The sequence below is a fragment of the Capsicum annuum genome, chromosome 10 (genome assembly GCF_002878395.1).
Source record: "Capsicum annuum cultivar UCD-10X-F1 chromosome 10, UCD10Xv1.1, whole genome shotgun sequence".
In the NCBI taxonomy this organism is placed as follows: Eukaryota; Viridiplantae; Streptophyta; class Magnoliopsida; order Solanales; family Solanaceae; genus Capsicum; species Capsicum annuum.
In genome coordinates, this window is record NC_061120.1 from 217,498,590 (window position 1) to 217,524,139 (window position 25,550).

General features: G+C 37.6%; 2 protein-coding genes across 3 annotated transcripts in view; one reads left to right on the forward strand and one right to left on the reverse strand.

The window, feature by feature from the left end:
- The first annotated feature begins 6 nt into the window (after positions 1–6).
- LOC107843808 lies at positions 7–8,212 on the forward strand. Of its 2 annotated transcripts, none has more exons than XR_001666518.2 (2): positions 7–724; positions 5,323–8,212. XR_001666518.2 is itself a non-coding variant. In XM_047397405.1 (2 exons), exon 2 carries the CDS (start codon positions 3,776–3,778, stop codon positions 4,586–4,588), a length of 813 nt encoding a protein of 270 aa, XP_047253361.1. In that variant the 5' UTR covers positions 7–724; positions 3,023–3,775; the 3' UTR covers positions 4,589–4,882. The 2 variants fall into 2 exon arrangements, 1 of the variants encoding a protein (XP_047253361.1); XM_047397405.1 differs by lacking the exon at positions 5,323–8,212 and adding an exon at positions 3,023–4,882.
- Positions 8,213–25,052: 16,840 nt separating this feature from the next.
- LOC124887901 (zinc finger A20 and AN1 domain-containing stress-associated protein 8-like) overlaps positions 25,053–25,550 on the reverse strand; it is a 3,800-nt gene continuing 3,302 nt past the window's right edge. The window contains exon 2 of the mRNA XM_047397828.1: positions 25,053–25,548. Coding sequence (XP_047253784.1) covers positions 25,103–25,548 — 446 coding nt within the window. The 3' untranslated portion in view covers positions 25,053–25,102. The remainder of the gene's footprint in view (positions 25,549–25,550) is intronic.

Consider the following 25,550-nt stretch of genomic DNA (forward strand, 5'->3'; position numbering starts at 1 on the left):
GAGAAAAAAAGATCACCAAGAGGACACCATGAACACATCCGATTAACACACACTCACAATAACAACCTTCACACGAAATCGACGCACCCACACACATATACTCGATAAACACACGCACACGACACATATAGTGAAAACTACAGGAAAAGAAGGGAAAAATGGCGTGAGAATTGAGGTGGAAGAATGAAGCAGACTTCCGATTACTGTTTCGATGACGGCTTCACCGAAAATGCTTCAAACGTCACCAGATCTGTTCAAAATCGTCGTCAATCCACGTCCTCCGATCGATTTCTCTGATGAATCTGGCCAGAAAAATATTTTGAGCAGGCTTCTTGTTCTTTTTCGGTGGAAAATACCTTTAAACGAGTGAGATTTTAAAAATTAGGTCCGTTCATTTCTTTTACGGATTGTAGCATTGCTATATTGGCATGTTTGGGTTGATTCCATTAGGGTTTTGGGTGGATTTCAGTGAAACTTGTGTACGGGGGTTTCGGTTTTGTTCATATTTACTGTTTTGGGTATTCATCTGGAATTTAGTTCAAATCAAAACTCGAGCTATCGTATTGCTGGTTTGTTTCGCTGCTGATTGGGAGAATCAAATTCGGGGTTATCACATCTTGGACTATTTTTTGACTAATTTGGAGAGTCGAGGTTGCATTGGTATTCTTTGAGGTTTTCAGAATGGCTCTTATTTCTCTTATTAAGTCAATCGAAAGCTATTGAGGTCCATTTTCTCAACTCAATCTCTTTTCTATTTCGCCATGATATGATGTTTGATGTCTGATCTTTGTTAGATTGTGATGGGTTGATGATATAAATTTTGAGCGATGTTTGATTGGTTGTTTAGATTTTGTTAATAGAACTGATTAAAGATTGTTGAAATTGTAATTGTGAATCACAGAATTTGAAATTAAAAAAGAATTTGGGGATGGAGTTACGAAGTTGGTAAAAATGGTGAATTTGGTTTAATATTGGTTTTATTGTTGTTCCTTTTGTTTAATTCGGAATAAGTACGAATATTATTAGAACGCGATAGATCACAACAACTTGAAATGAATAGGCAAATATAGGTTCGAGTAGGCAAAATTTAGGAATATGTGCTTCGTTGGATGTTTGAATGTGGAGTTGTGTGTTGAATGTTTTCTAGTTTATTGCATTCGATTGAAATGTATTCATTTGGTTGGGGGATGCCCCGAAGTTTCTTGTATTTGTTCACCGGGGAATGCCCCGACGTATTATGTTAGTGGAAGATGTTCGTGGTGAAGGCCGAGGCATCGGGTAAAGCACGGGAGCTCAGTTTAAGATTAGTGTAGGTTAGAATAGGATTTATTTATCGCATTTTTTTACTTTGGACTGTATAATCGGACTCTATCTTTTTGATTGTTTTTGTTTTGTTTGTTGGTTAGATTGTTTTACATGTTTTTGGGTGGTTTGTACATTCGTAGTGTCAAATTAGCCGATATGCTCCATCAAGCGACTGTGGATGAACCACGAGATCGAGGGGTGCCTAACACCTTCCCCTCGATCAATAGAATTCCTTAGCCGGAATCTTTGTCCGCAGATCAGTTTTAGAGTCAAAGCTATTTTCTAAAAAGGATTTCCAAAGGTGACTTGGCATACCAGATTTATGCGAAGTGGCGACTCTGAGTTTAAATGTAAAAAGTCTTTTTTGAAATAATTTTTTCTTCATTTTGTCACTTTAATAACAAAATACCTTTCCAAACTTAAAATCAATCTTTTTTTTGGAGTTAAAAAAGGGGTGTGACAGCTCTGGCGACTCTGCTGTGGATAAATTTTCAGAATTCGAGCTTATTTTGGAGTTGTATCGGCTTAGTTTGTCACTATAGGTGTATAGACATTTTGTTTGTGTTGTTTGTGTTATTGTTCATCATTGTTGAGTGCCTACGTGCTCTTTGTTTACAGTTTTTACTTTATGTGTTACCATTTTATATCTGGTATCATGTACATAACCCGAGTCTTTCTTTCTGCAACAAGTCCGTTATACACGTACACGACCTATAGTTGAGTCACCCTTATTTTAGAAGGGGGAGCCGTTGGGTTGTATGTAGTAGGTGGATAGCTAAAGCAATCCACTATCGACCATACGCCCCCCCGAACAGCTTTGTTAGTGGATCCCAGCGTAGGTCGGCCTTTAGGTCATGCTTATCTGCATCATATTGAGATCTAGCAGGACCCACGTGGCCCTTTGTAGGAGACTCACCTCTAAAGCATCTCTACGTGCTAAATGTTGCATCTTTGAGGGTAACGTGGTCATTTGACGGACTGATTTGGAGAAAAACATGTGTTAGAAGTAAAGGGCGTAGGCAAGAATTGTTGAAAAAATAGAAGAACAAGTGAGTCGAAAAGAAAAAAAGAGTTTCGTAGTTTTTAGTGTTTTTTATGGCTTTCGTTTTTCACAATTCAAAAATTCAAAAAAATTTTTTTTTTACCTTTCGCACTCATTTTCTCAGAAACATCAAAAATTTTTTCCTTTGTCTCGTTTAGTATGCATTCACAATTCGAAAAATTTAAAAAAAATGTTAGAATTTTTTTACATTTCGTATAATGAAAATACCAAAAAGATTTTTCTTTCATAGTTGTTGATGTCATTTTTGTATGAAGTGTAAAATTAGAAACCCAAAAAGATTTTATTTTCATCGTGTAGTTGTGTCTCTCAAGTCAAGATTTTATTTGTTCTATAATCCTTAATTGTCCAACCTGGACAAACTACGCATACCTAATTACCTTCCCCATGAGACGGGATACATAGGCAACCCTCGATGAGTCCGGTAATTTTTATTTTAGCCTTTGTCTTAGCCTTAGCCTAGGTCTTTTATTCTCGTAATTTAGTGTTGTTAGCAGGTCTTAGCCAAGAAGGCTGATTTTATCCAGTGATACTGTTCGGTGAATTGGAGTCATAAAGTGGTCTGTCCCTTCGACATATGTCCGCATCAAAGTCCCAAGGGTTGGGAATCTTTCGTTCATACCGAATTTTGAGATAATGTCTTATGTGCCATTACAGGATGGATCTGTCCACAAAGTCTAAAGTCCGGATGGTTGGCAAGGTGCCTACAAATTTAATCAAGTGGTGGGGAATGTTCAACTACGTTGACCAGCAAGAGCTAATTAAAATATTAGGTGATCTTATGGAGCTTCTACATATCTCGCCCCGGCCCAATTTGATAGATTCTATATTGACCTTTTGGGATCCTTGTAATTTGGTGTTTAGGTTCGAAAAGTGTGAGATAACGCCTACCTTGGCAGAAATATCCGGTCTGCTCCATTTGCCTTATATTGATAAAAGCATGATTCGAGCTCGAAACCACTCGGGCAACAGGCTTTTGCAAGGTTGTGGGTTGAAGAGTAACAACAGGCATTTGGGTTGTCTGAATCAATCATGGATTTCCTTGGATTTCTTATTCGCGAGATTCGGGTCTTTGGAAGGTTTTGACTGCTTTTGGGATTAATTTTATATGACTAAATAGAATTGGGAAAGAAAGTGTCTTGAAGTCTTCACCCTCGCTTTTTTAGGCACTCTAGTATTTCCACAAGAAGAAAGACGTGTTAATACACGTTTACAATCTGTGGTGGTGGCTCTATTTCATAAGGATCAAAAGGACAAGGGCGCTCGGCAAAAGGGCAAGTCACTAAGCAAAAGGAGAAGGGTGGGGTTACTATCATACCCATGATCTTAACAGAAATATATAAGGCTTTAACCGAGGTGAAGGAAGGGATGAGGTTTTTTGAGGGCAGTAACCTGATATTGTAACTGTGGATGATGGAGCATTTGCATACGCCTTTCTTAGATAAACCAGATGTGATTGATCGTTGCATGCCCAATGGAGTGAGAGCCATGGACCTCAGGATGCGCTTGGATAAATTCTCGTTACCCATGGGATTTGATGCTTGGATTGATTTTCTCGAGTCAAGGACTGAGGATAATATTTTGTGGACCTATTTGTGGCTTCGTCCAAAAGTAATCTTGTTGGGTTGTCAGATGCAACTCCTTCTGGTTATGTTAAAGCTTAATTGTACTAGACCATACACTCCTTCTAGGGTAATGCGCCAGTTGGGTAGGTCGCAGGATGTGCCACCAGTAGTGGATCTTCTAAAGGATGTTGAGTACTTCAAGGACCAAGCCTTAGGTGAGAGTAAATACAAGTATTTTTGGAATCACGCAACAAAACTAGGAGTGGATACTTTTAAAGAAGGTTTGGATAATTTGGGGTACACTCAAAGATATGAGATATCGCTGCAAACCATACCTTGGGGTATTAGTAGGCCATTGCCCTTGCAACTTAGAGGAAGAATACAAGAAGAATGCATTGTTGATGACAGTCAGGATGAAAGTGCGGGGTCCAAAGTGGAGACACTGAGAGTTCAGTTATCAGATTTGCTCAAGACTGTAGAAAGGTGTCAGAACAATCTTTGCAGGTGCACTCCCCATAAGGCGGGGATACGTGCCAGAAAATTCTTCCCAAATATCAGGGTGTCTTTGCAGGATATGCGACAAAATTTGAATGGGAGGAGGAGAACTTCACAGACTAGTCCATCTCAGCCAGGGTCATCATGCAGAGCACCAGTTTGAAGGAGCATTTCCTATCTTTTGTTTAGTTTGAGTCCTTTACTTTTATGCCATTGTAGTATTGTGTCTTTTTTAAGTCAGTGTCAAGTTTGTTTTAACATTAAGAGTCTCTACTAGGAGTATGGCGCATGTTATCTTAGGGGTCTAGAATGTTGTTTAGTCTTTGTTAATCGGTTTTAAAGTTGTCTTAAATTCGAAGTTTGTTTAGTTGTCTCTTTTATAAAATGTAGTACAGTTGCGGGGTTGTTTCATTTTACGTGTTCTTTGAAAAAAAATAAAAAAATCAAACATCCAAAATCTTCAAATTTGTGGTGCATGCATGCATCTCCCGAGCTACGTAAGATCTGATTCATGTACAACATGATACGTAGGTAATCTATTTTTGGGTTCGATCTAATCATTTTGTTTCATTATTTTTTTCTCTTTTAAAGAAAATCAAAAGTCATAAATAATGGTAAAAAGAGATGAGATAGCGAGAGAAGAAAAAAAAAAGAGCAATGAGAGAAGAAAAGAGGAAAAGAAGAGACTGATGCAAAAGAAGAGAGAAATGAGGTTGAAAAGTAGAAAAGCGAGGTGTAATAATGTAATGGGGAAATCAGGATGATGTTAAAATGACCTCATTACCCTCAAAGGCCATAGAAATATACATAAACCTAGGGTGTGTGCAATGTGATTTTTGTGCTTGTTGCTTGACCTAATCCTAACGGGTTTTGTCTTTGATGAGCATGTTCTTTCAGATAAGTGGTTGGCTTGTAGCACTCTGGCTAGTCATCCGTACTACACTAGATCAAAAGCGAAGCTTGCCATGGCCCGTAGGGAGATTGAAAATTCACTCATTGAACCAGATCAGGATCCCAGGGAAGAATGTTCAGAACGCAATGATGAGGTATTGAGACTTAGACAACAATTTCTAGATCTGCACCGAGCATGGGCTAGTGGCATGCCACCTCCTCTACTCCTGAAGATCTTGGGAATATCCCAAATTGCCCATCTCTCTCTCAGACGTAATTCTATGTTCCTATTGAGTCACCCGAGCATGCGCCAGGATTCACTCCACAACAATATTATACGGGAACTTCTAGTGTGCCCCTGGCAGCACCCCAACCAAGGCCCGCTACTCAGTCGGCACCACCAGCAGCACCTGTGTTTGTGGCTCTTCCACCACCTGAAGCTCCCACCTATATTGTGCGTCTGACAACGGTGCTTCCTCGATCTGCTAGTGAGCCAGTATTGGAGGTTTTAGATAATCAGTCTTATGCCACGGAGCCTACTTTGAGGATTAATGAACCGTATGGGTACACTTAACTACCTGTATTTCCGTTTGATACGGAGAAGCCTGTCGCAACAGAAGAATAGGAAATCGTAGTGTGGAAATTGAAAAGTTTGGAACAGGCCATGAGGAATTTGCAGGGAATCAGAGATTATAAGAGTGTTTCCTATAAAGATCTTTGCATGTTCCCAGGTGTTAACCTTCCCCTTGGTTTTAAAATGCCTAAATTTGAGAAGTATGCTGGGCACGGTTATCCCGTGGCGCACTTAAGATGTTATTGCAACCAGTTGAGGGCTGCAGGGGGAAGGGAAGAGTTGCTTATGGCTTTCTTTGGTGAGAGTCTTTTCGATATGGCTTCAGAATGGTTTGTCGATCAAGATATAGACATGTGGAACAGCTAGGATGACCTAGCTTCTAATTTTGTGCAACATTTTTAGTATAACGTCGACCATATTCCTGACAAAAAATCCTTGGTCAACATGAGGAAAAAAAGCACTGAAGGCTTTAGGAAATACGCGATAAGGTGGCGTGAACAGGCCGCCAGGGTAAAACCTTCAATGAAGGAGAGTAAGCTGGTAGAGGTCTTCATTCGGGCACAGGATGAGACCTATTTTCAACATATACTTCCGACAATGGGAAAGTCTTTTATTGAAGTCCTCAAAATGGGAGAGATGATACAGGACAGAATCAAGACCGGCAGAATAGTGAGTTTTGCCACGTTGAAAGCCACCACACAAGTGATTCAAGATGGATCTGGCGCGTTCGGAGGTAAAAAGAAGAAAGAAGACGTGGCGACCATTGTTGCTGGACCCCATTCCTATCCCAAAAGACCGCCTCACCCTTATCCCCAATCCCAAGCCCAAGCCTATGTCCAAGCTCCATATATTCTTCCCCACCATTACTACCCTCTGCAAAACCTACCATATTCCATTCCACCCCCTCCTTACCCAGTATATAACGCACAGCCATATGCCCAAACCCCTTCTTACCCGTAATGGCATGTGTAAGCTCCACAAAATCGTCCTTCAGCTCTTCTAAATTACCAAAACCCCTCCAGATTCGCTTTCCAACCTAGAACTGAGTATAATAAAGAGAAGGCAGCCAAGAATTAGTTCACACCTCTAGGAGAGTTTTATGCCAGTCTATTTGATAGGTTGAGAAAGTTGAAGGTCTCGAGCCCAATTCAAGGAAGTCTTTCGAATCCATCTCCAAGAAATCTTAATTATTCGTTAAGGTGTGCATATTGTTCTGACATGCCAGGGCACGATATCAAGAAATGCTGGCATTTGAAGAGAGCTATCCAAGATTTAATTGATGCAAATTAAATTCTAATCTAGGCCCCAGAAGTTCCAAACATTAACCAGAATTCGTTGCCAACCCATGCAGAAACCAATATGTTAGAACTGATATATGATGGGAAAGAGTCGTCAAGTTATTATAAGCCTATTGTCAGAATAGAAACCAACGAGGACAAATCAGTGAATGTGGCAGATTCATTGAAAGCAATGTCATTGATCCAGGAAGAAACGAAAGAAGATAAAGTTGAAGAAAGCAAATAGAAACCCGTGATCATGGTGAAAGAAGGTAGAACAGCTGTTGGTTCAAGTCAAGATAAACCTAAGTTGACGATGGTAGGAGCTATGGGTAAGCCTATCATAACGGTGAAAGGAGCGTTTGCAGTCCCTATTATCATCAAACCGGTGACCCAACCTCCGATAGTTGATACAAAAAAGGTCCCCTAGAACTATAAGCGGACTATGATGACTTACTGGGGGAAAGAATTCATGGAAAAAGTAGATGAGGTAGGGGGTCTGACTCAATCAGGAAGATGCTTCATGCCTGAGGTTTGAGGAAGCCCAATCCAGTTGTGAGTGGGCCTTCATCTATCAAGAAGCCAGTCACCGAAGAAGAAGCCAAAGAATTTTTGAAAAAGATGAAATTGTCGGAGTATTCAATCATAGATCAGCTAAAGAAGACCCCTACTCAAATTATCTTCTTATCTTTGTTGCTACATTCCAAGGAACATCGCGATGTTATATTGAAGGTATTGAATGAATCCTATGTTCCAAGAGAGATTACGATAAATCAGCTTGAGAAAATGGTTGAAAAAATCTTTGAGGTCAATCGGATCAGCTTTTCTGACGATGAATTGCCTGTTGAAGGCACAACTCATAACCGAGGTCTTTACATTATAGTGAAGTGTGAAGATTTTTACGTCACTCATGTCTTGATTGACGGAGGTTTCGGCACAAATATTTGCCCTATTTCCCCCTTGCAAAAGTTGAATATTGGTGGTGAGAGGATCAGGCCCAACAATGTATGTGTCAGGGCTTTTGTTGGTGCAAAATCAAACTCCATTGGCGAAATAGAACTAATGTTGATTATAGGTCCTGTTGAGTTCGCCATAGAGTTTTAAGTATTGAATATCGATTCCTCTTACAATCTGTTGTTGGGAAGACCATGGATCCACAAGGCCAAGCCGATTACATCTACATTGCACCGGATGATCAAGTTTGAGCATGACAGGCAAGAAGTGGTGATTCACGGTGAAGGGGATTTGTCCGCCTACGAAGACTCTCCCTTGTCTCTAATTGAAGCAAACAATGTAGAGGAGACAGTTGTCTATCAAACTTTTGATACAGTGCCAGTAAATTGTATCCTTGAAGGGCAAGTCATTCCAGGACTGCAATTGTCTTTCGCTTCTATCATGATGGTTAGTGAGCTTTTAAAGTATGGATTCGAGCCAGGAAAGGGTTTGGGAGCATCTCTGCATGGTATAATTCATCCCATATGTCCGAGGGAGAACATCAGCACTTTTGGTCTGGGATTTAAACCTACGGCTGAAGATCTGAAGAAGGCCAAGGAAAGCAAAAAGGAAACATGGTCACTTCCCCGCCCAACGCTGCTACTCAGTGAGTCATTCATCAAGAGCAGTGTCACAAAACATATAGAATGTGAAGTTGAATTGGTTGATGACTTTCAGAACCTGTAGATTGAAGTTGACATGGTTGGAGTAGGAGAAGGTACCAGTAAGGAAGATATGCAGTTAATAGGCCCAGCTGTCCGCCTCAACAATTGGAAAGTCACTCCTCTCCCTATCAGGAGGGAGTTTTCGTAGTTCATTTTGTTTTCCTTTAAGTTTTTTGAGTTATTCCAAGGTTGTAACTTTGAATTTAGCTTGTCTATATTCTGTTGTTTGTGTTTAAACCCTTTTATCTTTTCCTTTTAATGAAATGCAATGTCCCTTTTATTTTGTGTCTAATGTATTTTGTTTTGTCTTTTCTTTGTACAGTTCTCTTTATGCTGACTCTAATGACATGACATGCATGCGGAATTTTCATCCTGATCTTAAAATCCAAACTAATAAAGATATAATGAAGCAAGAGGGGGAATATAATGAAGAAGAAGCGCTGGAAGAAATAATCAAAGAGTTGGAACAGTTTGAAGACAATTCGAATCTTAATCTGAATGAAACTGAGCCAATTAATCTGGGGAATCAAGAAGATGTTAAGGCAACTAAAATAAGTGTACATACTTCCCCATTGTTAAATGATGGAATGATTCAAGCATTAATTGATTATAAAGAAGTTTTTGCATGGTCTTATGAAGATATGCCTGGTTTAAGCACTGAATTAGTGGCCCATAAATTACCAACTGATCCCGCATTCCCTCCTATCAAACAGAAGTTGAGGATGTTTAAAACTCTTGTAAGTATTAAAATCAAAGCAGAAATCATGAAATAACTTGAAGCCAAAGTCATTCGAGTGGCTCGCTATCCTACGTGGTTATCCAATGTTGTTCCTGTCCCAAAGAAAGATGGCAAAATTTGAGTATGTGTTAATTGCCGTGATTTGAATAGAGCAAGTCTGAAGAATGATTTTTTGCTGCCCAACATCCATATTTTGTTGGACAACTGCGCTAAATATGAGGTTGCCTCTTTTGTGGATTGTTATGCCAGATGCCACCAGATCATTATGCATGATGAAGACGTGAAGAAGACGTCTTTTATCACACCATGAGGGACCTATAGTTACCGAGTGATGTCGTTTGGTTTGAAGAATGTTGGAGCAACATACATAAGAGCCATGACCACTATGTTTCATGATATTATGTATAAGGAGATTGAGGTCTATGTAAATGATGTGATTATTAAATCTAAGAATCAGGTTGACCATGTTAAAGATTTAAGAAAATTCTTTGAAAGGCTTCGCTGGTATAATCTCAAACTCAACTTGGTAAAATGTGTATTTAGAGTTCTATCTGGAAAGCTGTTGGGGTTTATAGTCAGCCATTGGGGATTTGAATTGGATCCCTCAAAAAATAAAGTCATTCAGGATTTGCTCCCGCCCAAGAATAGGACGGAGGTAATGAGTTTGCTGGGTAGACTGAACTACATCAGCAGATTTATTGCTCAACTCACAACCACGTGTGAGCCCATTTTCAAGTTGCTGAAAAAGAGTGTTGCGGTAGAGTGGACTAAAGAATGTCAGAAAACATTCGACAAAATCAAAAGATATCTGTCAAATCAGCCCGTGTTGGTACCACCAGAGCCTGGTAGGACTTTGATCTTATATTTATCGGTCATGGATAATTCTTTCGATTTTGTCCTGGGTCAACATGATGTCACGGGCAAAAAGAAGCAGGCTATTTATTATCTTAGCAAGAAGTTCACAACATATGAGGCCAGGTACACTCTTTTTGAAAGGACGTGTTGTGCCCTAACTTGGGTAGCACAGAAGTTGAAGCATTATCTTTCGTCCTACACTACTTATCTCATCTCCCGCATAGATTCTTTGAAGTATATCTTTCAGAAGCCTATGCCGACCGGTCATTTGGCAAAGTGGCAAGTATTGCTTACCGAGTTCAATATTGTATATGTAACTCGAACTGCCATAAAAGCCCAAGCCTTGGCAGATCATATCCCATCGATGAAGAGTACGAGCCATTAATGGCATATTTTCCTGATGAATAAGTATTGTGTGTCGATGAAGTCGTTATAGATGTTGATCCAGGTTGGAAGTTGTTCTTCGATGGAGCTGTTAACATGAAAGAAGTCAGAATAGGTGCAGTTCTTATCTATGAATTGGGGCAATATTTCTCGGTAACAGTGCAACTTTAATTTTATTGTACCAATAATATGGCGGAATATGAAGCTTGCATTTTGGGTTTGAGGCTAGCTGTTGATATGGGAGTCCAGGAACTATTAGTGTTTGGGGATTTATATTTGCTCGTCCATCAGATTCAAGGCGAATAGAAGGTGCAAGATTTAAAGCTCCTACCGTATCGACAATGCTTGCAAGATCTATGTCAACGGTTTGTGACAGTAAAGTTTAGGCATATTCTAAAAATTCGCAATGAGATTGCTGATGCCTTAGCCACTTTAGCTTCAATGCTCCAACATTCTGACAAGGCCTACATTAATCCAGTGCATATATAGAGTCGTGATCAACATGCTTATTGTAATGTAGTTGAAAAAGAACTCGATGGCGAACCTTGGTTCTTTGATATCAAGCGATACATTCAGTCAGGAGAATACCCAGCACATGCCATCAGTGATCAAAAGAGATATTCGGCGTTTGGCTAGTGGATTTTTCTTAAGTGGGGCGAATCTTATACAAGAGAACCCCAGATCTAGGACTTTTGAGGTGTGTGGATGCAAAAGAAGCCTCGACGATCATGGTTGAAATACACTCCGGAGTATGTGGTTCGCATATGAATGGTTATATCTTGTTAAAGAAGATACTCCTAGCAAGTTATTATTGGCTTACTATAGAGCGGGATTCTATTCGTTTTCTTCAAAAATGTCGTCAATGTCAGGTACACGGTGATCTGATACACTCTCCTCCTGTAGAGTTAGTGGCGATGTCTGCTCCATGGCCTTTTGTAGCTTAGGGGATGGACGTGATTGGGCTGATTGAGCCGATTGAGCCGAAAGCGGCAAATGGGCATAGATTCATATTGGTGGCCATTGATTACTTTACAAAGTTGGTAGAAGCAGTAACTTCTAAGTTAGTAACAAACAAAGTGGTGGTAGATTTTGTTCATGCCGACATCATTTGTAGGTTTGGAATTCTAAAGATGATCATTACAAATAATGCTGCCAATCTCAATAGTCATTTGATGCAAGAAGTGTGTCAACCGTTTAAGATCGCACATCGAAATTCCACTCCATATCATCCAAAGGTAAATGGCGCTCTGGAAGCCGCCAATAAGAATATCAAGAAAATACTTCGAAAAATGTTACAAGAGTCTAGATAATGGCATGAGAAGTTGCCATTTGCATTGCTAGGGTATCACATTACTGTTCGTACTTCAATAGGGGCAACTCCATATTTATTGGTGTATGGGACAAAAGCAGTCATTCCTGCCAAAATTGAAATTCCCTCTCTTCGAGTCATTGTGGAAGCAGAGATTGATGATGACGAGTAGGTCAAAACCCGACTGAAACAATTGAGTTTGATTGGGGAAAAAAGGCTAACATCGGTATGTCATGGCCAATTGTATCATAAGAGAATGGCTCGAGCATATAACAAAAAGGTATGACCCAGGCATTTTAAAGTTGGTCAGTTGGTATTAAAGCGTATCCGTCCTCACCAGGTTGAAGCGAAAGGCAAGTTCTCCCCAAATTGGCAAGGTCCCTTCATTGTGAAGAAAGTGTTACCCAATGGAGCCTTATATTTGACAGATATTGAAGAAAAAATGGCAGAAATGGCTATCAATGCTGATGTGGTCAAAAGATATTATGTATGATATTTTATCCTTTATTTGTTCTATTGCATGTTTAGTACTTGCATTCTTGAAGATTGATATGATGAAGGCATTTTATTCTGCTATCCAAACATTGTGTCATCCTTTGTTTACCCTGTTTGAACCTAGTTTTATTTTTCTTTCATACCCCTCGTTTGGAATCAAAATAGAGTAAAAAATAAAATGTCAAGAAAGAAGAATAAAAGAAAAAGCATGAAAAAATAAAAGAAAAAAGAAAGAGAAAATTAGACCAAAACAAAGAACAAGCTAATGGAACTACATGCGACCTGATTCTCCTCTCTTGGGAGTGAGATATGTAGGTTGCCCTATTCAGGGCTCGGCCTAACCAAATAAAGATTTTAGAGTCACCCAGCCAACAAAAACTGGGGCATGAGTTAACGTGTTGTTTGAGTCGATTCCAAAAGTTATAAGTCCTACCCACACTTCAAGTGTCGTTTGAGCCTCTTGCCATCCTTTTCTAACCTTATCCAAAAGTCAAGCTACAACCAAAGAAAGTACTTCAGATCAATCTTTGATAATATTAAGGCTAAGCATGCAATGGATATAATGATACATTATGGGGTACTACTTGTCTTCCTCAGCATAAGAAATCAAGAAAAAAATAAAAATGAGAGTCTTATTGGTGAAAACCCTCGCGAGCACCATACGACGATGGTAAGTTGAGAGAAATAAAAATGAGATAGTCTTACTGGTGAAAACCCTCATGGGCACCATAAGGCGATGGGGAGTTGAGAGAAATAAAAATGAGAGAGTCTTATTGGTGAAAACCCTTATGGACACCGTAAGGCGATGGGGAGTTCGAGAGAAAAGTGAAAAGGAAAGAGATTTGTTCGCGAAAGTCTTTTAAGATATCGTCAATTGAATGAGATATATAAGTCCAATGGATTTGAAGAAGCGGCTCAGCGGCAAAAGCACGAACTCAACAACAAATGGGAAGTTTGGATAGGAAGATCAGGCAGCTTAATTCAAAATGTATGTCATAGTCATTGGAGTTGGTTGTCATATTCAGATAAGTTTTTTTTAAAATAAGGTACATTGCCCTTTTCTTTCGTTTACATGTACATATTGTTGTCTTTTTATGTCATCTATCAAAATAAGAGTCACCGTCATTTCTTTACACTTTAAGTCAGGTCTGTGTCAAAACAAGCGAGAAGGGATTTTAAAACTTGCTACCAGTCTTTCCAATTGTATGATGAAAAGCCAAGGACCAGCATATGAAACAAATATGATCGTAATTCAACACAAAGCAAAGGAAGTCTATCAACCCACAGGCTACTAGATTCGTAGGGTGCATCTTAGAGGCATGGTAAAATGTAAATTCATTGTTTGAGTTAGAACTCATTTCCCTCAATCTGGATCCAGGTCAATGACGCGACAAGACAGGGGCAAATGTCAACAATCTGAAACAAAGATGAAAGGAACAAGTGTTGCAGCAGATGTCTGGAAAGCCAAAGTGCTGCAAACCACCATTAAGTTATTAACTGACAATTTTTTTTTTAAACAGGGGCAAATTCCTTTTCACCAAGGTCAGCTACCGTTGGGAAGGAATATCTGGGATTTTACTTTCTGTTCAGGACCCTCCTGAAAAATGAGATTTTACTTTCTGTTCAGGACCCTCCTGAAAAATGAGATTTCACTTTTGTTCAGAACCCTCCTGAAAAATGGGACTTTCTCCTGAATAATGAGATTTTACTTTATGTTCAGGACCCTCCTGAAGAATGGGACTTTACTTTCTGTTCAGGACCTTCCTGAAGAATGGGATTTTAATTTATGTTCAGGACCCTCCGAAAAAATGGGATTTTACTTTCTATTCAGGACCCTCCTGAAAAATGAGATTTTACTTTCTGTTCAGGACCCTCCTGAAAAATGGGATTTCACTTTTGTTTAGAACCCTCCTGAAAAATGGGACTTCCTCTTGAATAATGAGATTTTACTTTATGTTCAGGACCCTCCTGAAGAATGAGACTTTACTTTCTGTTCAGGACCTTCCTGAAGAATGGGATTTTACTTTATGTTCAGGACCCTCCTGAAAAATGGAATTTTACTTTCTGTTTAGGACCCTCCTGAAAAATGAGATTTTAATTTTGTTCCTCAAAAATGAGATTTTACTTTTGTTCAGGACCCTCCTGAAAAATGGGATTTTACTTTCTGTTCAGGACCCTCCTAAAAAATGGGATTTTACTTTCTGTTCGGGACCCTCTTGGAAAATGGAATTTTACTTTATGTTCAGGATCCTCCTGGAAAATGAGAATTTACTTTCTTTTCAGAACCCTCCTGAAAAATGAGAATTTATTCAGGACCCTCCTGGAAAATGAGAATTTATTCAGGACCCTCCTGAAAAATGAGAATTTACTTTCCGTTCAGGACTCTCTTGGAAATAGAACTTTACTATCAGAAAAAATAAATCTCTCTTTATCATAATCTTGATTTGGGATAATTTTTATTTTAGCTTTGATTTTGATTTCAGGAGCCCGCCTGAAGGATAGGGTGATAAAATTGAAAGTCAGGAGCCCGCCTGAAGAACAGGGTGATGAAATTGCAAGTCAGGAGCTCTCCTGAAGAATAGGGTGATGAAATAACAAGTCAAGAGTCAAGGAAAGCTGCGTAGGTAGGATTTTGTAATTTCATTGTTATTTTTATCTGGTAATTTTCATTTTTGATGTAATGACAGAGCCGCGGACCGGAACCTCGAAGGGACCTCACTCGACTCTCCAACTCGGTAGTCCTTCTTTCTTTTGTTTATTCCTTTGAATAATGGTTGGGACAACATTCTATCTCGTTGTCTAATTCTTTATCTGAAAACACTGCGTGTTTACATTCAAAGGGAGCATGATGTAGACACGTAATGTTGTCCCTCCCTGAAAGCATTTTATCCATTTATTTTATTCTTGTCTTACCATGTATCCTACCCTGTGTGATAACTTCTTCCATAAAATGACAAATAATAACCAATTCTCAACCAAACCATAGCAAATTTTATCATCCTAACAACCTACCCGACCTCACCTTCCCCCACGCATTCCCCTATCCCCTCACATTTTATTTCATTTTGGAACCAATTCACAAAAGAAAAAAATAGATAGACGGCCCCACAGTAACAAATTCCACACCTTACAAGAAATTCTCTTTTTCTCCACAATATTCCATAGACACCACATGAATAACCACTACATACACAGTCTCTCTCATATACATACCTAGAAAAAAGATCACCAGGAGGACACCATGAACACATTCGATTAACACACACTCACAATAACAACCTTCACACGAAATTGATGCGCACACACACATATACTCGATAAACACATGCATATGACAGTTATAGTGAAAACAACAGGAAAAGAAGGGGAAAATGGAGTGAGAATTGAGGTGGAAGAATGAAGTGGACTTTCGGTTACTGTTTTGACGACGGTTTCACCGGAAATGCTTCAAACGTCACCAGATCTGTTCAAAATCGTCATCAATCCACGTCCTTTGATTGATTTCTCTAACGAATCTGGCGAGAAAAATATTTTGAGCGGGCTTCTTATTCTTTTTCGGTGGAAAATACCTTTAAACGGGTGAGATTTTAAAAATTAGGTCCGTTCGTTTCTTTTACGGGTTTTAGCATTGCTATATCAGCCTATTTGGGTTAATTCCGTTAGGGTTTTGGTGGATTTTGGTGAAACTTATGTATGGGGGTTTCGGTTTTGTTCATATTTACTGTTTTGGGTATGCATCTGGAATTTAGTTCGAATCAAAACTTGAGCTATCGTATTGCTGGTTTGTTTCGCTACTGATTGGGAGAATCGAATTTGGGGTTATCACATCTTGGACTATTTTTCGACTGATTTGGAGAGTCGAGGTTGCACTGGTATTCTTCGAGGTTCTCGGAACGACCCTTATTTCTCCTATTAAGTCAATCGAAAGCTATTGAGGTCCATTTCCTCAACTTAATCTCTTTTCTATTTCGCCATGATATGATGTTTGATGTCTGATCTTTGTTAGATTGTGATGACTTGATGATATAAATTTTGAGCGATGTTTGATTGGTTGTTTAGATTTCGTTAATAGAATTGATTAAAGATTGTTGAAATTGTAATTGTGAATCAGAGAATTTGAAATTAAAAAGGAATTTAGGGGTGGAGTTGCGAAGTTGGTAAAAATGGTGAATTTGGTTGAATATTGGTTTTATTGTTGTTCCTTTTGTTTAATTCGAAATAAGTGCGAATATTGTTAGAACGCGATAGATCACAACAGCTTGAAATGAATAGGCAAATATAGGTTCGGGTAGGCAAAATTTAGGAATATGTGCTTCGTTGGATGTTTGAATGTGGAGTTGTGTGTTGAATATTTTCTAGTTTATTGCATTCAATTGAAATGTATTCATTTGGTTGGGGGATGCCCCGAAGTTTCTTGTATTTGTTCACCGGGGAATGCCCTGACGTATTATGTTAGTGGAAGATGTTCGTGGTGAAGGCCCGAGGCATCGGGTAAAGCATGGGAGCGCAGTTCAAGATTAGTGTAGGTTAGAATAAGATTTATTTCTCGCATTTTTTTACTTTGGACTGTATAATCGGACTCTATCTTTTTGATTCGTTTTGTTTTGTTTATTGGTTTGATTGTTTTACGTGTTTTTGTGTAGTTTGTACATTCGTAGTGCCAAATTAGCCGATATGCTCCATCAAGCGACCGTGGATGAACCACGAGATCGAGGGGTGCCTAACACCTTTCCCTTGGTCAACAGAATTCCTTAGTCGGAATCTCTATTCGCGGATCAGTTTTAGAGTCAAAACCATTTTTGAAAAAGGATTTCCAAAGGTGACTTGGCACACCAGATTTATGCCAAGTGGAGACTCTGAGTTTAAATGTAAAAAGTCCTTTTCGAAACAATTTTTTCTTCATTTTGTCTCTTTAATAACAAAAACCCTTTCCAAACTTAAAATCAATCTTTCTTTTTGGAGTTAAAAAAGGGGTGTGACATTAACTATTATGCTAACAAAGGCATCATCACAGAGATCGAAGAAGCAGACCAACCTTTTGGTACACCTTCAGAAATACAAGACAGATATTCTACAAGTATGGAGATATTACGTAATAAAATTAAGGAGGAAATTGTTGAGAACTTTTGTGATGTATGAAGGTCTAATTATTTTTATCGTTAATTTTTTCATATATAATGATTTAATTTATGAAATAACTTCTGTATTCATTTTTGTTTGATGTTTTAAGTAATATTTAAATTATTTAAGTAATATATTACTATTTAATTTTTTTAATGTATTTATTTATATAAATATTGATTGAAAATTTTAGAGTACATACTTTTTAATTAAATTTAAAAAATTAATTAAAAATATTATAATAGATATTTAAAATAATTTTTCTCTATAATTTGATTTTAGTAATAAAATTCTATTGATAGATGTTATTTTGGGTCATTTGTCTCAAAAAAGCACTTCTTGAAAAAAAATTATCCAAATACAATTTGATTATCAAAAACACTTTTCAAATAAATTTATCAAACACAAACTATTTTTTTTAAAAAACTTTTCTAAAAAGTCATTTTATAAAAGTATTTCTCAAATAAGCAGTTTTATAATAGCAACTCCAAATGGGCTCTAAGTTTGAAAAGATCATTTTGGGTGAAAGTATAATGGCCGAACGACCATGTGGTGTACTTTTTCCCTCTTTATATAGCTTGGATGATTTTCATCTCAAGTAAGATTTTGAAATTCAATTAGCAAAAATGTTCATTTTAATGACATGGTATCAAAGTATGATTCATCTTTTGATGTTGTGTCCGTTATTATATTGTTTACGCTTCAAATATCTTGTCATGAACGTAGGTAAGAGGTGTTGAAAGGCGCATTCATTGGATAGTGAAGGGATATGTGATCTCTTTAGATGACAACTTATGGATGGTCACCACAATTTAGTGTTCCCTCCGTTCCAAATTGAGATGACATATTGATTAAGAAAAATAATTAATAACATGGTTGGTTTATCATAGTACCCCTATTAAATGATGTTTACATTGTAATTTGAACAAAAAGTAATTAATGCAAAGGTTAAAACATGAAAAAAAAATTGTCTCTTCTTGATTAATGAAAAAAGACAAGTAAAATGGGAAATCAAATTAAGAAATTTGGAACGGGTAATTTGAAACGGAGGGAGTACAATGTTTTTTCTTTTTACAAATCGCCAAACAAATTCTCATAATATTTTGATAAATAAACTTTTTTCAAATTTGATGTCCAATATTCACATTGAAATCCTATCTAATTCAAATCGCCAGGAGCGAACCTACGTTGGAATTTGGGGTGCTTCGGCACTCTGTAAACTCAACGCGGAATAGGTATAATTACATAGAAAATTTATGAAAATAGGTATAAAAGATATAAAAGCACTACCATAACAAAAAGTTCATTGGGTGCATTGACATTTAGGTTGATCTTAAGGTACTTCATTGGGAGGAGGCCCAGGGTTCAAACCTCATTGAAGTGATTTTTTACTTTTTTTTTTTTTTTTTTTTTTTTAGTTTTTAAATTTTGTAAGCACCCACTATCCCTAAATCCTGAGTCCGCCACTGCAAATCGCATAGTGTAAACGTCCATTTAAAGGGGAAACACTCTCAGACTCGAACAAATGAGACCTTTTAATTAAATAAAGTACTCTTATTCATCCCTCCACAATCTTTGATGGTGGATAAATGAAATTGTCATAAAAGTTTCAAGTAACATGGCCAAAAATAAGTGCAAATGGGCTTACGTAGGATGCATTGGTTTTGTGTCTATTCCAAACAACCCAACCCACACAAGGTTACATATTTTCTTGCCTTTTCAACTCTTAATCCAAAAATGGCATATTACCATAAGTTTTTGGACCTCTTAGTTGTAACAAGATTCCATCTCTATTTATGGGAAATTAGGAACCACGCTAATTGTTGAGATACCAAAAAATAGAGTCATCAATCAGTGGAGGAGCCACGATATTCACTAAGGGGTTCATAAGTGAGCATATGAATTAATTGAAGGGGGTTCAACATCTAATATATATACATAAAACATAATTTAGTCATGTATATATAACATAATTTTCGCTGAAGAGGGTTCGGGATGAACCCCCTTGGCAAAGGGTAGATCCGCCACTGTCTTCAATATTGGGTCAAGTCCATTGGGCTGGTCCGATCCGATCTGTAATTTAATGGAGTTGGGCTTCAGGTTTTGCATCCCATTTAAGAACAAGACCTTTTAGCCCAGATAAGCCCGTGAGGCTTGAGCAATGTGGGTTGGGCTAGCCCGTGGGCCGGCCTGTAAGTCAAATACATGCAGCTATTTAAATTACTTATTACTCCCTCCGTCCCAAATTATGTGTCGCCATTTGACCGGACACGATATTAAGAAATAGGTATTGACCTTGCTAAAGTTACTAAATTACCCCTCTTAAAAAAGTATTGGACCACTGGGTACTTTTATTAAATTTCACAGTAATTAAAAAAATGCAACAGAGAGTACAGTATTAAAAAAAATCTACTAAAAAAATACACCACCTACATTGTTGTCTCTCTCTTTTGCAAAGAGTTAAGTAGTCCAAATCAGTGTATCGCTTTAATTTGAAATTTTACTCTCATTTTCTCTATCAACAATTAAGGAAAAATTGTTATTGCAAAATTCAATTTTCTAGAAAATAGGACCAATTTGCTGTCATGTACGGATTTTCCATGAAAAATTTACGTTTCTGATTTGATTTTGGTTTCAATTTTTGGGCGCTAAACCTACTTTTCATTTGAATTTTTAGCAAATGGTTATTTTGTGGCGCCAAATCTTCTTTTCATTTGAGAGATGTTCTGTTGTATCTTCTGGTTACTGTATCCTTTCTTTTGTTTTGGATAATTTCCAAATTCTTCTTTTTATCTCCTCTCTTATTTTTGCCATTACTCTAAAGATGAGGTTCGTTGTACCTATAGACTCAACCTCCAGAAATAAACGATTGAAATTAGAAGAACGTCAAGCAATTGCAAAGTTTCTTTTGAAAGAAAGTACGGAAGGAAGTCTTAAATACGGATCTATAACACAAGCTGTGATGTTGTTCAAGAAATCAATAATAACTATTCAGCGCATTTGGAAACAATGTCAATCATCAATTGATAATGGTATGTCGTCATTAGATGTGTCTTTACGACTTATAGGTAAAGTTGGAAGAAAACGGATTGAAGTCGACATTAATCAAGTCAAAGAAATTTCACTTTGTCATCGAACAAATATTCGATCTCTGGCTTTTACGATCAACATGGCAAAATCAACCGTCTTTCGGCGTGTGAAAGATGGAACTCTTCGGCCACATTCTAATTCCATCAAGCCTCAGTTAACCGAAGGAAACAAAAAGGTACGACTTCAATACTGCCTCTCAATGATTAATAAGAATACAATCCACATAAATCCCATGTTAATGAATATGTTTAATTATGTTCATATCGACAAAAAGTGGTTTTTTTAATCCAAAACAGTTGAAAGGTACTACCTGCTTCCTGGAGAGCATGAGCCAGATCTGTATCGTTCTTGCAAAAGTAAAAATTTTATTCCAAAGGTTATGTTTATGGTTGCTGTAGCACGTCCTCGATTTGATGAAAATGGAATTGAGTTGTTTTCTGGAAAAATAGGTATTTTTCCGTTTGTAGTTAAGGAACCAGCTAAGCGGAATAGCAAAAATCGAACAGCAGGAACTATGGAAACAAAGCCCATTCAGTCAGTAACTAAAGATATCACTAGAGCTTGCTTGATAGAGAAAGTTCTTCCTGCTATTAGAGAAAAATGGCCAGCTTCCGATTCAAATAATCCTATCTTTTTACAACAAGATAATGCAAGGCCACATATTGGTAACAATGATTTAGAATTTATTGAAGCTTCCCAACAAGATGGATTTGACATTAGATTGTGTTTTCAACCGTCGAACAGTCGAGATTTAAATGTTTTAGATCTTGATTTTTTTAGAGCAATCCAAAGTCTTCAATATCAAAAGGCCCCTAAAAATGTTGATGAATTAGTGGGAGCAGTGGAAAGATCTTTTGATGAAATGAAAGTGGAACAATTCAATCATGTATTTCTTACTTTACAATCTTATATGATTGAGGTGATGAAAGATAGTGGTGGCAATAATTACAAAGTGCCTAATTTGAACAAAAATGGACTAGAAAGAGCAGAAAACCTTCCTCTCTAACTTCATTGTGATATTGATATCGTCAATAAAGATTTGGCTCTACTTCAACAATGATATGGGTTATTATTATGGTAAAGCTCTTTATTTTGAAGTTGGAATGGTGTTTTTTCAAGTAGTATGTGGAAGTACTGTACTACTTTTGTGTATAGCCGTAGTGATCATCATGTAACTTTTACAATGATGTTTTGTCAAATATGTTAGGAGTACTATTTTTGTGTACAAACATGGTGATCATAATGTAATTTTTGTACCCATGAATAACTCTACTTACAATGATATAAGTCCCACCAGCTTATATATACTTACACTTCTTTTTCTAGCTTTATTGTTGTTTTATGCTTCTATTTGTTTCTTATTTTCTTATCACATAATAGAGGGCTGCGTAAATGGAAGGAAGGAGAAAAGGGAAGTGGGAGTCATACCGTCACATTTGTATGAATTTTTATTTTTAAACGAGGAAGTCTATTTCAAGAACAATTAATTGAATGTTAAAGAGTTTGTGCAGACCGAATATATTTGGACAGCATGGGGATGTCAATTGTTCAGGGGAACTAAATGAAAATAGTTGAAATCAATGTCGCGATTACGAGAAACCTTGGTTTATGCAAAAGGGTGTGGTACAGTTTCACTAATAAAGGTTGCACCCTCAGCTATTATGCAAAGAGCAATGGCTACGCTCCATAAAGACAACATATTGGGCATGGTAACATTTTGTCAGGCTGCTCTAAGCTAATGGTGTCTATTACAATTCTTCTCTCGTGATGAATAAGATTGGTAATCACGATCCCTAGAAGAGTCATGTTTTGGTTTCTCCGAGTGACTTTTGTCTATTAAAAGATGACTCCTTTCCTTATACTTTTCCTTGTCCCGTTCAAAGTCGTCTAGCTCCCTTTCCCTGTCAGATATCCTACCACTATCACGTTCATGAGACTTTAGTCTTCCTTGATCCTTACTCTTGATAAAATTTATTGTCCTTTATCTGTGACATTTATTTTTCTTTCATGTCATTGATTAATTTTTTCTATTTATACTTTACTGTCTATGGCCGTTGACTGGTGTACACCGTATTTAAAAGTTTGCATCTGAAGTTTTCTTGGTATTGATATCCTCACTTTAGGATGTTATTCATTGAGACAATGGTAACTTCCGTGTTATGTTTGTTAAATTTGGTGTTCTGTAACTCACTCTCACTGTTGTCGAGTGACTGAACATTTAATCATAAGCTGATAGTCTGATGATCTGTGTTTATGTTAAAATATCACAGAACATGGGCCAGCCATTAAAGATGTACTTCTGGTGAAGAGAGAGTTAAGAAAGGAGAAACGTAAGGTTGTGAATGGTGGGAAAGCAAATAGGAGTATGTCATCTGTGTTGACCTACTTAAAAAAATGAAAAGGTCGGGTTGTTCACTTTACTGTTTTGTGGTGGTTGTTGAAAACTAGCTTCTTGAAGAGCTCTACGAGAGTTGCATTGCATCAGCTTGATATTTGCTGGAAACTAAGTATTCGGTGCGGGAGTAAATAAGTGCAGAAACTAAAAACAAAATTGTGGGAAATTGTTCTGTTGTGTATTTTCATTTTTGTGGTAATACATGTGAAGTGGAAGTACGTTGAAGCTAAGGTCGACAATATTCAATACTCAAAAGATTAACAGAAAACAGTTTGCTGTGGAGTGAACTTCAGATCACGGTGCTTCTAAAAGGATCAAACATTCATCAAGACAAAGTGAAATGGACATTTTCTACTCATGTTTAGAGTTTGTAAAAACTATGCTTGTTATACTGCTTATTCAGACATACAGTATTTTCTTACTTGATGTTGCTGCATTCGAATTTGGAAAGCAAATTACACGGCTGACTTGTTAATGTAGGATATCATATCATGTGCTACGTCGGAAATGCACTCCTATCAATGTACTGTGAGTGTGAAGTATTGACGAGGCATATGACGCGTTAGAGAAAATAGCGGAGAAGGATGTTGTCTCTTGGGTAGCTCACTGTCTCAATCAATTTTTAGTTCTAAACAAAAGAAGCTTGATCTTTGTAGTTGTGTTTGTTACTTTTTCCAATTGTAAGATGATATATGTGGAAAATGGGGTCCCTCTAAATTCTTGTTTTCTTTAACTTTAGCTTTAAAGATCCAATTTTTACTCGAGAAATCACAGTAATGTGAACAATGAGTTGTCGAAGAAAACTGGTTTACTTATGTAGAACCAACCAAAAAGAATAAATTGCTCTCTGTGGTTTAAACTAATTTTGATACTGTAAAAATAAAAGGCTGAAAGTTTAAATTTTGATTGAAGTGATAAGACCTTTATTTTAAAAAAACAAATACTAAAAAAGAAGTATTAATATATTTAAAATCAAGTGGGTCCAATAAGGGTAAAAAGGTAATTGTGCCTTTAAAAAATTTCCAAATGAGGAAAGACGACATACGGACAAAAAAGAAAATGACGACACATAATTTGAGACGGAGGGAGTAGTATTTTTATTTGGTTCGTAGGATATCATGTGCCTCAGCAAAGAAGTAAAGTTCTGCTCTTCTCTCTTTCTCTTACGTATCTAGTTCTATAGCTTAACCCTTACTTTTACGATGTAAGGGCAGAACGCATGTCAAAAGTTATTTAATTTCGCTATTATGAGTATTTTTGATGGTGTTGGAGACTTAATTAAAAAGTATTAATACTATGTAATATTGATTGGTAATATTTATGTCTATTAACATTCTAAAATTAAATTATAAAATATTATTTTTTTAAAGTGGGCTGGCCCGTGAGGTCGGCAACCCACAGAGTAATAGTGTGGGCTTGATATTTTTTGGCTCATCATTTTGATAGGCTAGCCCAACCTGACCCGTCAAACTCAAAGCCCGTTTGGGCTAGCTCGGATGGGCTGAGCCAACCCGTATTGACATCTCTACAAAAAAAAAAAAAACTCTACATTATTGATACTCAAATGACACTTTGGAATCTTGAAGAATGCACGGAGGCGAATTCAGGATTTCAAAACGCGGATGTATGAATGTGAAATTCATCAAGATGACCTACATTATGCATATTATACTAGACAAGGAGCCCAGAAATGGGGACAAAACAAGAACAAATTCCATGAAAATGTGCACCAAGATCATAAATAACTTACACACCAGGATTATCTAGGCTCTAGGGTACCCCCCACCCCCACCCCTACGCGAAACTTTCATCGTCACCCTGTAAGACGAGGCCAACTTATCGAAAGATGGACATTACTTCAGTTCATACAACCTTTCGATAGGTGCTTGTTAGATCTTATTAAGCTTTTCTGCTATGACGATAGGATTTGAATTTTCTATTGCATTCTGACCAGCATTCCTATAATCAAACGGGCAGTTGTGTTTGTCTGAATAACGATGAACTGCGCAGAAAAGATCACCACATTTGCAACTGAACCCCGTTAAGCCCACACGCTTACGACAAGCTGTGCACTTTTTCAGACCCTCTTTTGACTTCACTTGTGAAATCTGAGAGGCTAAATCTGCAGATGCAACCGCGGCACCTGCAAGAGCAAGTTCTGATTCATCGCTACTTGAGCTTCTGCGTACGACGTCTTGGCTGGATGCAGCTGCAAGCTTTGCATGTTCCTGCTTCAGTAGTATCATGTCCTTTTGACACTTGGAACACATATTCATCGTAGCTGCACTATCGAAAAAACCACAGTCGTTGATGCAGAGGACGGGGTCTTCTGGAGCT